This window comes from Hylaeus volcanicus, chromosome 5 (assembly GCF_026283585.1).
Source record: "Hylaeus volcanicus isolate JK05 chromosome 5, UHH_iyHylVolc1.0_haploid, whole genome shotgun sequence".
NCBI lineage: Eukaryota > Metazoa > Arthropoda > Insecta > Hymenoptera > Colletidae > Hylaeus > Hylaeus volcanicus.
The window spans coordinates 25,316,170-25,330,488 of NC_071980.1; the positions used below are offsets into that span (position 1 = coordinate 25,316,170).

Below are 14,319 nucleotides of genomic sequence, written 5' to 3' on the forward strand. Positions count from 1 at the left end.
GATCGGCAATGCAGATTGCTCGGTCGATAATGCAGAATACTCGGTCGGTAATGCAGATTACTCTGTCGATAATGCAGATTGCTCGGTCGATAATGCAGATTACTCGGTCGATAATATATATTCTCGGTCATATAGAGAATTTCATATAGTACCACCAATTATCGAACATCGTGTATTATTCCTATATCAAAAAAAGTCTCATTTGACTTTCGCTTTTCAAATAACTTTTGTGTAACCTTTTGGTCCTTTATGAATAAAGGGTATCGTAAATTAGACTTCTTGGGATTGAGTATTCCTCGTGAATCGAATGAAAGTAACAAAATATACATCATTTATTTGATCTATGATCCTAAGGGAAATAAATGAACAAATAACAGTTAACGTATCATAAATAACAATAAGGTATATTTACTGAAACATTAAAAATATCAATATACAACAAAAATTAATTTATACTTGATTTCTTAATACACAACATTTTCGAGTGTACTTATACGTTACTTAATGCGAAATTAAAAAATGCCAATCATTGATTTGAAATATTTCGAATTAGTTTTACTTAAGTGTTAAATAATAATTCTTGCATATGCTGTACTTTGGTTGCAAGTTTATACAAAACTATTGTTGTACTTTTTAATGAAGCTATACATAATTTCTAGAAAGCTATAATTACAAGTACTCGAAATACTTAATGCAGAAGAGTGTAAGTAAAAAGTGTAGATAAAGGCAAGTAGGCATGTTTGAAGCAATAGACTGCGGAGACTGTTGTTGGTTACTTGGTTGTGAAACACATAAATCTTCACAGTCCTCATTTTCGCATATATCACAAAGCGTAGCCTTCCGAGGTTCATAAAATACTCTTGCTCTTCTTGCTAGAGACACGAAAAGATGTAATCATATATTAAAGACGTAAATTAAACAAAATTGAATAATTGGTAGTGGTACATAAAATTATTATAAACGTTCCGAATTAAAGGTTTTCTTTAACGTTTGAATAACTTACACGAATCATAATAGTCATATATGGAAACTGGTACTGGTTTCTGTTTTGCCACTTTGTGTGTTCTGAATGCAGATACTGTAGGACAATATTCTTGCCTATCCATCTGTAATATAATGTTTACCGTCTAGTTTTTGATTGTTGGAAACAACATATACAGTGTATTTCAAAAGATGACACACGTGTGATGTTTATACTTGAGAGATACTCTGTGTATGTGTGCAGAGACTATGTCTATTTACATACCTTGTCGAAGTATAATATCACTACTGTATCTCCATTCTTGGTTTCTACACGTTTCACGTTTTGCGATACCTCAAGACTCGGTAGCGAATCTCTGTCCACAGTAAAACCAGATGGCAAAGTAGCTTCCATCACAACCATATTACTTTCATTTGCTTCTTTAGTTTGGACGAATCTATTTAAGAAATGTGTTATCAAGTACATGTTATAATCACACGTAATATTTACGAAACTTTAACCCTCTGCAGTCCAGACTTTCTAATTTCAATACATTCCTGTCAAGCCTCGCTTGATATAGGACCATAGAAGACTATACAGGGTGTCCCAGAAGTAGTGTAAGAAGCAGAAATGGGGGGGTAGCTGAGACGATTCTGAATCACAATTTCCTTTGCAAAAATGTCGGATGGTGCTTCGTTTTTGAATTATTTACGAAGCCACTCCCCATTTCCGCTTCTTACACTAATTCTGGGTCCCCCTGTACAAACTATAACATACCTAGAGCAAATAGAAAGTTGCAAGTGATTGGCATTAGAGTTCTTATCAACTTGAGGGTCCAAGGTAAAGAGTGGCCACGCTCCAGTTACGTTCAAATTGTATTGGAATGAAATTTGAACCAACGCGAATCCATTTCCAGTGGCTGTTATATTAACTAACCGTGCTTTTCTGGGCAGCTAAGGATATAAAAATAATAGAAACATTTGTTAAGCGTGATGCGTCTAATTTGAACTCACCACTTGTTTCTGAAGTATCATAGAATTATCAGGATTGATATTCATGTGACTCTGTCCACCACCTTCGTACTTGAATGTTATTGATACAGAATTATTTTTCGTTGCTAGTTTCTCACCCAATTTCGCTAAGGCTTGTATTCCAATTACGGTGTCCTGGAAATTCGATCAACGCATTATTCACGGATCATATTAGCGTCATTTTACATATTTTTGTTATACTTACTTGTGTAGACGCAAAACCACCTTCAGCATTTCGTTGTTTCACGAGCCACTTCATTATAGCTATAGAATCACTGATAGGATTATTACGTACGATATAAGTTAACAACGTGTAGGACGTCATTTCGACATCAACGGGTCGCGGTAGAGAATACCATGGATTTTTGTCATCTTTCAAAACGGGTTTACTCCACCATTTAAGATCTTCTTTTGTCATGGCTTTAGATTCTAACAAGTTAAATGCGGCTTCCTCGTATGGATGCTTTGCCAAATTTAAGGCATACGTACAGATACTCAAAGCATATGTATCATCCAGGTCATTCATGTTGCGGATAATGTAATCGATTCCTTTATTTATTGTATTTCTGTATTTACCATCAGAGTTCTGTAAAAAAGAATATAACGTCTTAACGTCGTTCTTGATGCATTGGAATAGAACTCGCACCGAGCTTCATAGTTTCATAATCTGAAGTAATTATTATATGAACTCACAGCATTCTCGAGAAAAGCAATAAGAGTAAATGCTGTCAATGCAAGACCTTTTGCAGCTCCACCTTGCATGTCGCGATGACTGACTTTTCCTACTTCGGGAAAGCTTCCATTTGAAGCTTGGTTATTCGATAACCACTGAAGAGCTTCATCTATTATTCTATCTTCAATTGGAATGTATTCCTTAGCCTGTTTGAAAGCTTTTGCTACAAAGGCAGTAAGCCTAACAGAAAAGTAAATTGTAATATAACGAAAGATATTACGATATTCATGAACGTAACGAAACAGTTTATATATTTATATAAAGCATACCATGTGCTTCCACTGCTATCTGACATGCCAAATGCACTAAACGATCCATCGTCGTGTCTGTAAGTCAACTCCCTTTGATAGCCTATTTCCATGTACCTTATAGCTTTACCTTGCACTGCTTGTGTTAATTGATTGGTATTCTAAAAATAAATTTTTACATGTACAATCGGCTTTTTGCGTGAAAAAAAAATATGCGATAACTTAGTTGCTTCATACATTCACTTACTTTGAGATAATTTAATATCATTATGTTCGGAACGAAATTCAACATATTTTGCTCTCCACAACCAGCTGGCAACTTAATTAAATTCGCCAGATTCAGAATGCTTGGACCCAAGATGTCGCCTAAGAAGAACATAATTTAATGATTGACATTCTTCACTTGTAATATAAATCTATCAATTACATGAAATTTACCAACATCAACTTGTTTCGATAGGAAATTTGAATAATGGAAATCTTACCTACTGCAGAAATTTCAACATGCTCAGATCCTGGTACGGCATTTTTAGGTATATTAATCGTAAAATTAGTCGATACAGTAGCTTTACTTCTTAGATCCAAGAAAGTAGCTTTGTTTAGGTATTGTGTTTCTCCTTCAGCCTGTAGATACATTAATAGACAAACATTTTATTTCATTTTCCGCCTACAACGGATAAAAACAAAAGAAAATACGTTACTTTAACAAGTAGTTTGCGCTCAACGCTATCGCCAGCTAAAACGCTATTCGCAGTTGCTTTAACTGTGATATATCCCAAATCTCTGGGAACTATCATGAAAGATACGCTGGCGCCAGAATTAGCTTTCACTTCGACTTTCTTCTTCCGGTACAATTCCAACTCTGAAATATTTAAACGTGGTTCACGTCCATTTCGAACAGAACAAAGCGATCTTCATCCAAGGAATTTCAGAATATAATTCTCATAGTGATTTATATTAAAAATGTTTAAACTAAAGAGTTATGTTTGCCTCTATATCCTGCAAGTTGAATTTACAAAAATTGTCTAATTCTGTCTTACTTGGTACATCGTGAACCTCATTGGAAATTTCGGCAAAATCGAACTGACCCTCGTGCGTCAGCAAAACTTCAGCGTCCACACCCTTATTCAGATAATTGAACACTACAATTTGTATCGCAACAATTTCTCCTCGAATCACAGAGTAAGGGAGATCCATGGCAATGAAAAATGGCCTAAAAACCTTTAACTGCAACAAAAAAAAAATCAATGTTTCGCGTTATATTTCTTATCACGTACATTTCCATATCGTCTGTAACAACCATTGGCATCTCAATTCGTAATTACCTTTCGTGGTTCTTCTATGAGACCTAGCCCGTGAACGTCATTCACAGAAAATGCAGTTAGCACCCATGATGTGATCGAATCGGGTACGTTTCTTTTCAATTCGTTCCTTCCGTCATACCTAATTTCAACGTGCTTACTTATTTTTATGTTTTAAGTTCATTTTTTTTACATTTAGAAGCAGTACAATTTGATGTATCAAAAAAAAACAAAAAAAAAGAGAAATTTGTATACCATGATTAATCTAAAACAGCTGGCAAATATTAAAAGAAATTTGTTTTTACCGCAATAAATTTGTTCATAAACAAGTCCTACGTGTAAAAGTGATTTCGATAATAGTTGTATCTTACAGAAACTCAATCACCGTGTGAAAACTAAGCAATGTACTTTGTATAGTATGGAAGAATCTATAAAATATGATGCAATTTAACCCTTTGCACTATAACAGTTTTTTCTTACATTATTCTTAACTCTGATTTAATTATTATGGTTTTCATATCGCACCTTAGATATAAAGAAATTGCTGGCAGTTATTTAAAGTTTAGCATTTTATTAACTAAACGACCGTTCAGGAAGAATAAATTAAAGAGTTAATTATATTTTTTATCATATCAAATTTTTACGCATACATTCAAAGGATCTTTTGAATAGAAATATGTCCCACTAATTTATGTGATTAACACATTCGCGACCGGCGGATATTTTACGTTTCTACCACCAAGTACTGACGGAAGATAATAAAATTCTGAAGCCGGACATCGCAAATTTGTATCGTTATAAAGATGAAAATTACAAAATACATTTTGAAATATCAATGTAGTAAATATGTCGCGTATAAAATAAAAAGATTTTCATAATTTTGTCATAACCAGGAATAGAGTCTGATGCGACGTGAATTCAGCGGTCGCGTATGTGTTAACTGTACGAAATATCACGTCAAGGGTGACTTAACAGTTCGAAAGTAGTTAAATATTGTTTTGCCAGAGATATCATCGTAGTGCAAAGGGTTAAAACTATATGACTATGTGAGCCAGACATACACGAACACCCAGAACATCCCAGAGTTTTAATTTACACAAGTAATGTTCTGTACAAAACGAAGCGACAATTACATGACCGTTACTCATTGAAGAACTTATATAAAGCGTGTATATAGAGCTTCGTAAACTGAAAGTAAAAGATAAATACCCTGAAGAGAAGTTTGTAAAAAGCCAGGTGTTTAAAATGTCATGCATTAGGAAAACACGGGGCTTATTCCAGACAGGAATTGGGATGCGAGAGAAGGCATAAGGACCTGCCAGCGGTGGTCTTGTTGCTAGTTTGTGCATAACAGGTGGACCAAGGTCTGGCCGAAGTGTAGATGCCCCATGAGGCGAGCCTGTTATTCTACCATCCAGTATTCCTGGTTGTCCTGCAATCCAATTCTATGTATTGCATTATATCAGCTCGACCAAGGAAAAATCGTAGTATAACATAACGCTACTACAAAGATAAATTTCTCATTAAACTCCATTTAGAACACACTAACAAGGAAAAATTGTTTCGCGAGGTTCATAACTTTTACAGATCTACAACATTCCCACTTGTCAATGTATTAGGAAACCAAATCGCAGAAAGAGAATTTTAGTTGTAGTAAAGCCATTACCTCATAGCGTCAGTTACACAAAGCTAGTTACACGCATATTTTCCACCTAATACATATCAACCCTTAGCAGTCCAAGTTTTTGTTTGGTTGATGAGATTGGCCCTGAGATACTTTTATTTTAAATAGTAGAAGTTTACTCGGTACGTTTATTTTCTGGATTTAAATTATCCGAGTGGCAACTTGGACCATAACGCCAGACTTTGCCTCGCCTGGAAGGAGTACTTGGTCTGTTAAGGGTTAATAATTTAATTACGAGAACAATAAAACATATACAGTAGTTTCTCGCTTCAAGACGAATTTTATATCGAGTCAAGAGTCTTGATCCGAGACGTAGCCACAAAGAGACACGCCAAATGTGAGCGAAACTGTAGCCGAGTCTCGCGTTTCGAGAGTGACTCGATATTACAAAGAGAGGTGACTTCTATTTATCTCTAAGAATACTACAATCGTATGAGCCGTTCACCGCACAAATCGATTCACTTCACTTTTCGAAAGATCTTAAATTTAAGTGTCAAAGCACTCGGTGTAGTCGTAACTTTTTATATTTCATCGTATTTCTCAACTTTCAATATTTAAAATCTTGTTAGTTTGTATCAACTGCAAGAATTTCACTGAACAGTGGCGACATTGTGGCACAATATTTGTTACATTATTTGCTATTATTGTACTCGATATCATAAATATACTTTTAGTAGATATGCTAGTACTATCAGATGAATGAAACTCTGAAAGAGGCCACAAGACAAGAAAGATAGGAAGATATCAGGTGGAGCAGAAAGTAATGTCGTTTTTGTAGATGTCAATACTTGTTTATCATTTATCAGGTCATTGTGTACCAATTGATTTTTATCGATATGAGTTTGAAAATTTGCTAGATAGCAAAAGGTTGTTGGTAAAGAGTGCGAACACAATTGATTAAAAATAAAAACTTGTTACGAATTTACTTGTTAGAATTTAATGTAAAAGAAACGACGTTACTTTCTGGTCCCCCTAATACTAGGCGAGAGGATTCATCAGTCAAGTTTCTTTCTAACTGATCCTGCAGAATAGAACTCTCCTATACCGGCTCGCTGATAGTCTCAGAAAAAATAGTAGTCTGTGTCCTGCTACCAGAAAAAAAACTTCGGTCTTGAAGCAAAGGACTACCGGATCGAGTGATTTTCGAATGGTTAATATATGAATAGTATTAAAGAAATATTTTAGCAGGTAAAAATTTCAATGGCATTACCCAGCATCAAGCGTTTGCCAAAGCCAAGTTTCAGGAAAATTCTTGCGTACTTTCATCTTCTCTGATGGTAATACAATTGAACTTGAACCTCCAGCAGCAGTTGAAAAGGCAACGCCCTCTAAACCAGATCTGTAGTATACTATACAAACATAAGCTTTGTTATACGATAAATACCTTGTCTGATCAGTTAAAGAACTGATAGTGACTATTATATGGAATATCGGGCTTGAGGATATTACATTCATGCTACGTTATAAATAAGTAAAACGTCGTAGGCTACGTTACTACGTCAGAAAAATATTCAGTATCACATGTAATAGGGGGTGAGTAAAATAATATTAGTAACCAGCTTAATATGCCATTTAAAGACTTGGTTGAGTTTACTTACGAAGTGCGGTATTTTCATGAACGTATCCATTTGTCATAATGATAGCACCACTTTCCTGATACAGAAATATATAGTTCAAATTTTTTACTGATAAATTGAACGAAATATCGAAACGAAAGTATCGGGGTATTTACGCTAAAAACTTCGTTTGCTGTGGCTGATCCAGGGCTCCACAGATATCGATCGAAAACTGAATCCGCATATGGCGATTCCTGTACCATATCGTACGATTTTAACTCTTTGTATACTTGTTCCTGCAACCAATCAAAATCTGTTGTAACGATTCACAATTTCGATAGGACTTTGATCAACGAAAGCATTAAAGATTACTTACATATGAAATATCGTTGCCAGACTTCAGCAAAATGGACCTTTGGTCCACGCCTAATAATCCGACGTACGAGTTTGGTTTCGAAGTAATTAATAAATTAACATTCTCGCCTGGTCCAACTTCTTCGGGCGCTACTTTAATGTCAACCTTGAGTAAGAAACGTGAATTTAATACTTAAATTTATTAATAGCAATTTTTACTCTAATTTAATTGCCGGTGTTAACTTACAAAATTCTGAAGTACTCCTTCGAGTTCTACGTCCAATGCATCTGCTATAATTTCTCCATCGTTTGCGATATAGTATACTATTACATGCGCGGTTGGCGCCATAACGTACGTTGCCAAAAACCTAAGATTAAAACTCGTTAGTGCAGACTCTTCGAGCGATTAAGAGACTAAAAATCTGCGTGCTTAGAAATTGATAAATATTTACTTGAACGTTGTCGTATATTTGTCTTGTACGTATATAGAGCCAGCATCCAATATATCCCCTCGGCCAAATATTTCGTAACTAACATATTTTAACGGAACTGTAGAATTTACCTCCATCTCGACCTCTCGATTGACCTTAACCGAAAATAACATTATTAATATTGATATTATCGCATCTAAAATAACTTACGAATGTGCATACCGTGGGTTTCTCCGTTTTCGATATAACTTGTATGTATTCGTTGCTCAGAGACATAGCTTGATTTGTAGAGGGGAACCACTCGTGAAGATTCAGATATTGTGCCTATATGTAACAATTTTTTTTTCATTAGATAACGTCAAATATTTTCAATTTCACATCTATGTAAGAGTTACTAGCCATCGAGTTCACCAGTCACTCTTAACAGTACTTGTGTTAAACGCTTACTTCGATATTTAAAGGAACCGAAATGTTATCCTGGCTTTTCGGTGGATAGAAATCTAATTGTATCATTCCATTGTCATCTAGCATACGAGTAATATTGGTATAGGCGGATTGGTTATAAGTGTATCCATACATTATTGTAACAGGATTTTTCTTATCTCGAACTGGTGATCCATCATGGTATGTTAATTTTATCTGAAAGAATTTTTTCTCGTGAAATATTCTTAAACATAGATTTAGGAGGGCATGTATGACCAGAATAGTGTAATGTAGGTACAAATGGAACAACCTTCCACCCTATTTATGTAAAAGATAAAAAGACACTAATTAATATGGAAGATATCTTTTGGATGAAAACGATCCATTTCGATAAATAGTTTTTCTTCGACCTATTTAGACAGTTGCACCTAGATTACGTCATTCTACTCGTATGCACCTCCTTAAAATTCAACTAGAACAACACTGTGCACGTACAAACGTTGTATATTTCAGATTAGGTTTGTAATATTCTGATGTTTTTATCAAATCCATTGTGTATTTATACTTATGCAACGTTATATGCATAGAAGTATTTTGTCTTCTACCAGTTAGAGATTCTTCCACTGCCACATCAATCATAACTGGTCTTTCGAATTCATCGGTTAATCTATGAAAAATTCGTAATGCGTTAATGAGTATTTAAAAAAAAAAAAAAAAAACATGATTAATATTGTACTATTCAATTACACGTACTTAAGTTCAGACTGAATATCAAACTCAACTGTCACTTTTCCATCGATAGGAATCACCTTACGCACGGGTTGTTGAAAAATTGGTTGGATGACACCAGAGAAAATGTCCGGATAAGCTGTAACCGTTGCCTCACCTTTTACCGGCTTACCGTAAGTGTACCTAAATAATTTTCACTTTAAAGTTAATAATTCCGATCGTATTTGTAACGAACATATTACGATTCGAACATTAATTCGTTGTTGCAGTTGTGGTGAAAAAAATTTTACGAATAATCTTTGACCAACGTTTTCAAAAACTTTGAATATAAAAAAAAAGAAATATGGATTTATCTAACTACTAGAATTCACTTACTTCGCGCGAATCGTTGCAGTGATCTTTGAATCTTTAAACGTAAAATGTTGAGGAGCGTCGATAGTTACTTCAAAATTCGGAAGAACATACTCGGCGACCTCAAATTCTTTTTCGAAAATTTGATCACCGACGTTAGCCATGATTTTCCAAGTACCTAAAACTGGCGATTCGGACAATTCGATTTCTCCATTAAAGATTCCGTGCGTTATAGGTGGACGAAGCCACTGTTTAATTCTGTTTCCTTTTCCATCCTATAAATTGTAGTTTTAAAAGTGCAGTAAATTAAAAAAAAAAAAAAAAAAAAAGAAAAACGTTTGATAGCATTTCTCCAACAAATATTTACCGCGACGTTGACATCTATTAATCTCGTGAGCGTAGGTCTGAGTCTAGAGTTCAATAAAACGCATCTAAACATGACCTTGTTTCCGGGTTTGTAAATTGCTCTGTCAGTTTGAATGAAGACAGAGTAACTCTTGTGAATGTATTCGATTGGTTTTGAGGTTGAAAAGTCTATTCCTGATAAGCCACGCGCAATTAATTGATACCTGCCAGGTACAATGTCCCCGATCTATAATGTTAATGATGATTGGTGAAACGGTAAAGTAAAATTACTATTACTATGGAGAGAAGTTTAAAATCTTCGAGTATACCTCCAGTCGTAATATTCTTGTAGAATACGGCTGCACGCGTGTAACTTGGGAAACATTAAATGTCTCCCCATTGTCGAACAATCCATTCAGTTCGATATATATCGTCGATGTTGTCGATACACCGGTGGTACTTACTGCTACATGATATTCTGAATCGGGTCTCACCACTTTTGGAGCGATTATGCTATAATACCTTTCGAAGACATTAAAGAGATATTTGTAAAATGAAATTGAACACGTGATAGCTAGCATACGATGTTTTCGTTTTCATAAATAAATAGATTAGAGTTGTGCTTAGTTTTCGTCTGGAATTATTGAGAAAAGTTTCTCTAAATAGTTCTAGAACCCTTATGAAGATGATAAAATGGAAGATAAAATGTTGGAAACAATTCAATTCTCGACTTATATTTGTTAACATTTCTTTTTTTTGCTCAGTATGGTGTGTACCATCTCTCCCTGCACATGTTTATGTATGTATTTAAATGTATACGTACGGTTCTGCAATTGTGCTTGTAACTATGCAGGATAGAAAAAAGATGTGGAACCATTGCCAATTCATTTTTGAGTTTTCTGTAAAATACATATTGATACGATTAATATATATATATAAAAAGTCATTTTCATTGACATAATGATTGACGTATAAATTAGACCACTAGTGAACAATGTAGTGTACTATGCAGCACAATTTTTACCAGATGTGTAGAAATTGATTTTATAACTGATAGGGTAGGTCACGTTACAGGAAATTGTATTTTATACAAGAATTTTCCTCGTGGTACCATGTGGTACCATGTATCCGTGACGAAAAACAAAGCAATTATAAAGCAGATCATTGGTAGCAGATAAAAGTGACAAGTGAGCTAAACAGGGAAATCCCACATTTTATTATTATAGCGTGTTATAAGAGAATCGCGTTACATGAAAAAAATCGTCGAGATATTTTGAACGCGTTGTACGAATTAACGTTGTAAACATTGGTATTGAGAGTGTCAATGATTTCTAAAGGCAGTCATGAGAATCGCGTTACATGAAAAAAATCGTCGAGATATTTTGAACGCGTTGTACGAATTAACGTTGTAAACATTGGTATATTGAGAGTGTCAATGATTTCTAGAGGCAGTCATATGAGGTGTCGTAATTATATTCAAATATCCCAGATGATCCCGAATCAGTCCTTAAAAGGTCATAGTCACGCAAGTGGTCCACCATCATAGTGATCATAGATATCTGTGTCCACCTCCTTCTGGTTCTCGCGTGAATATCTGTTTGTATCCCTAGGGACACAAAGGGTTTCGTTTCCTTGTTGAAATTAGCGTTACTTGTTAAAATTAGGAAAAAATAAAAATCGTCGACAAAAAAGAGTATACGAGAAAATACTTGATGATAAACATAAATTAATTTAGAATGACCAAAAACAATAACATCGCACGAAAGAAAGGCTTGATAATAGATACAGAATAACCGGAGATGAAAAAAACTAAGATTTCGTATAATATTTTCTTTATCAGAGGTGATAGGGGAAAGGTGGATTTAATTTTCTTATATAAAGTTTAATTATTTTTAGGATCCGTTTGAAACATTTTTATATGTTGGTCTATTGATAATGACGATGGCTATATGTATACAAGTAACGAACATATATAGAGTTATCGTCATTATTCATGGGCCGATGCTGTTTAAAATTGGATCAGACCTTGAGATACGAATGTAAGATTCATATATAGAATTTCGATGAAATTCATTCAGCCGTTGAGACGCAATCGAATTAAAAGAAATATGTACCTACGTATCAGCGTTCATAAAATTTATTTAAATAATCCAAACATGATTAGTGAGAGGTTCATCAGAGGTTCTGACGTCATGTACAATGAATACAATTACACGACAATTACGTTACGACTGAATTAAATTGCGTTGTCACCCAATGCATCAAATGGGATATTTTTCACTTTTAATTCCTGGAACCATTTATTATTCGCGATACAACATTGTAGTTTCCTATTATGTAATTATGGACTTCGCGAAGCATCATAACTTCGTCGTATTTGGCCACGAATGAATCAACGTTTACTATACGCATCCGCAATATGCATTTAAAAATTGGACATAGTGTTTTTCAATTAAGTATGATCGATGATGTGCAGTGTCTATATCAAAAATTAATAGTTACGTGTACTCGTTGCATTTCGTATCTTTTTACTTACATTATGTTGTGAATTATTTAGAAATTACTGCAACTGGTTATTTCAAAAATATTTTTTACTATTAACTTTATTATATTCTTCATTTTTAATTAATTCATTTCCTTTCTTAAAAACACAAGAAAATTCAAATCAGTGTACAAAAAATATTTCCTATCGCGAGAATTAATTTTGTCGAACATTATTTTTGTCATCAGACACAGTGCTTTCCAATTACGAACTTTCAACGATGTCCAGTTTCTTTGTGGACAATAGGTTATAAATGACAACTAAGCTTATTTCTATACCATTACTGTTTGTATATTCTCAACAAAGTTTTCATGTATTGCAAAATAATACAAAGGATGTACCAAATTACTTAGAAATTAAACAATTCTTATACATGAGAAAAATCAGTTAATTTAAGAAACACGAAATATTTTTAGAACGTACGATATTCAAAACTCGCTCCAAGTATCACTGAATTAAAAACTGGGTATTCTAAAACATGTTTCTTTTTGTTAACTTCATTACGTTATTCGTTCTTAAATTATTTATTTACTTTCTTTTCGAAGAACGCGAGGAAATGCAAATGCAAAAAAGGAAAATGCTTCCTTTAGCGAGAGATAACGTTTTAAACGTTATTTTTGAAAATGGTCGGCGGAATGTGCTTGTTAATTAGAAAGTAGAACGACAGAAGTTTATATCCTGCCAGTTCTCAAAACCTGATTTGCCATCGTCGTTTCTATCTACTCGCGGAATAAAATCATAAGTACAGAAAACATCTATCTATGACCAGTTAAAGAAGAAAGTCACCGAGACTCCTTCGTTCTTTATTAGGCGAATTCCCCTTTAACCATTTACGGTCCTGTGTCGAGCGAGACTCGACAAAAATACGTCGAAATTCGAAAATCTGTACCGTAAATGGCTAAGGAAATAATTGAAAACGAGTCCTCGGCTAGGATGCGCTCCAAAAATCGACGGCGCGTCATCTCGCAAAATAATCACGAAACGTGACTCACCTGCCCAAACAACCTGTTCTCTGGACGTGTTCCAGAATGTCCTGCGTCGGTTTTGCTTCTCGCATGCGTCAGTTGTACGTTTCTATAGAATAATTACAGAAGAAAATATAGAACTTGATGTCACGATGCTTTCGATGCAACAGTTAGGCGAACACTGGCGAACACTAACGAGTACGACCAATCATGGCACCAAGAAACCGAGCAGCGCAGGTTTCCCTTCCTGATGCCTGTTTTGTTTCCACTATACTTGTCACGCTTTTACCGTTACAGAAGTAATGCGCCAGTGGAGTACCACTGCCGTAGACTTCGGCTGCTGGCATCCACGAATTTCTACAAATTGATTTCAATGCACTTGTGATTGCCCAGATAATTTTTTTATTTCGGTACATTCTCGCGTACGTGTATAATTTTTTATTTATACTAAAAGTGAAGAAAGTTATTGAAATATTCATTTCAACTGGCATGATTTCAAGCATACGCATGGCATACTTAAATTATCACAGTCTTTAGCTAAAAAATTCTATAATAAAAGTATGTGTGCATTTTCTTTTATACTTGTATGGATTTTCTGAATAAATTGAGATTTAAGGAAATAATCGCTTGAAAATAAACGCAATAAATAAAATAATAATTGTTCA

The 14,319-nt window shown here is 34.5% G+C and overlaps 1 protein-coding gene across 2 annotated transcripts; it reads right to left on the reverse strand.

Moving 5' to 3' along the window:
* Nucleotides 1-383: 383 nt before the first annotated feature.
* Nucleotides 384-13,852, reverse strand: LOC128876660 (CD109 antigen-like). Of its 2 annotated transcripts, none has more exons than XM_054123191.1 (28): nucleotides 13,682-13,852; nucleotides 10,971-11,046; nucleotides 10,477-10,669; nucleotides 10,170-10,394; nucleotides 9,827-10,077; nucleotides 9,476-9,634; nucleotides 9,218-9,389; nucleotides 8,747-8,938; nucleotides 8,522-8,623; nucleotides 8,321-8,454; nucleotides 8,116-8,236; nucleotides 7,891-8,034; nucleotides 7,691-7,810; nucleotides 7,557-7,611; nucleotides 5,484-5,706; nucleotides 4,299-4,416; nucleotides 4,014-4,200; nucleotides 3,675-3,835; nucleotides 3,459-3,597; nucleotides 3,221-3,339; nucleotides 2,995-3,134; nucleotides 2,686-2,905; nucleotides 2,198-2,578; nucleotides 1,975-2,127; nucleotides 1,739-1,914; nucleotides 1,247-1,418; nucleotides 1,004-1,106; nucleotides 384-872 (listed from the first exon to the last, which is right to left on the reverse strand). In XM_054123191.1, exons 2-28 carry the CDS (start codon nucleotides 11,033-11,035, stop codon nucleotides 670-672), a joined length of 4,428 nt encoding a protein of 1,475 aa, XP_053979166.1. In that variant the 5' UTR covers nucleotides 11,036-11,046; nucleotides 13,682-13,852; the 3' UTR covers nucleotides 384-669. The 2 variants fall into 2 exon arrangements, with proteins under 2 accessions (XP_053979166.1, XP_053979167.1); XM_054123192.1 differs by lacking the exon at nucleotides 5,484-5,706 and adding an exon at nucleotides 7,169-7,307.
* Between the last annotated feature and the right edge of the window lie 467 nt (nucleotides 13,853-14,319).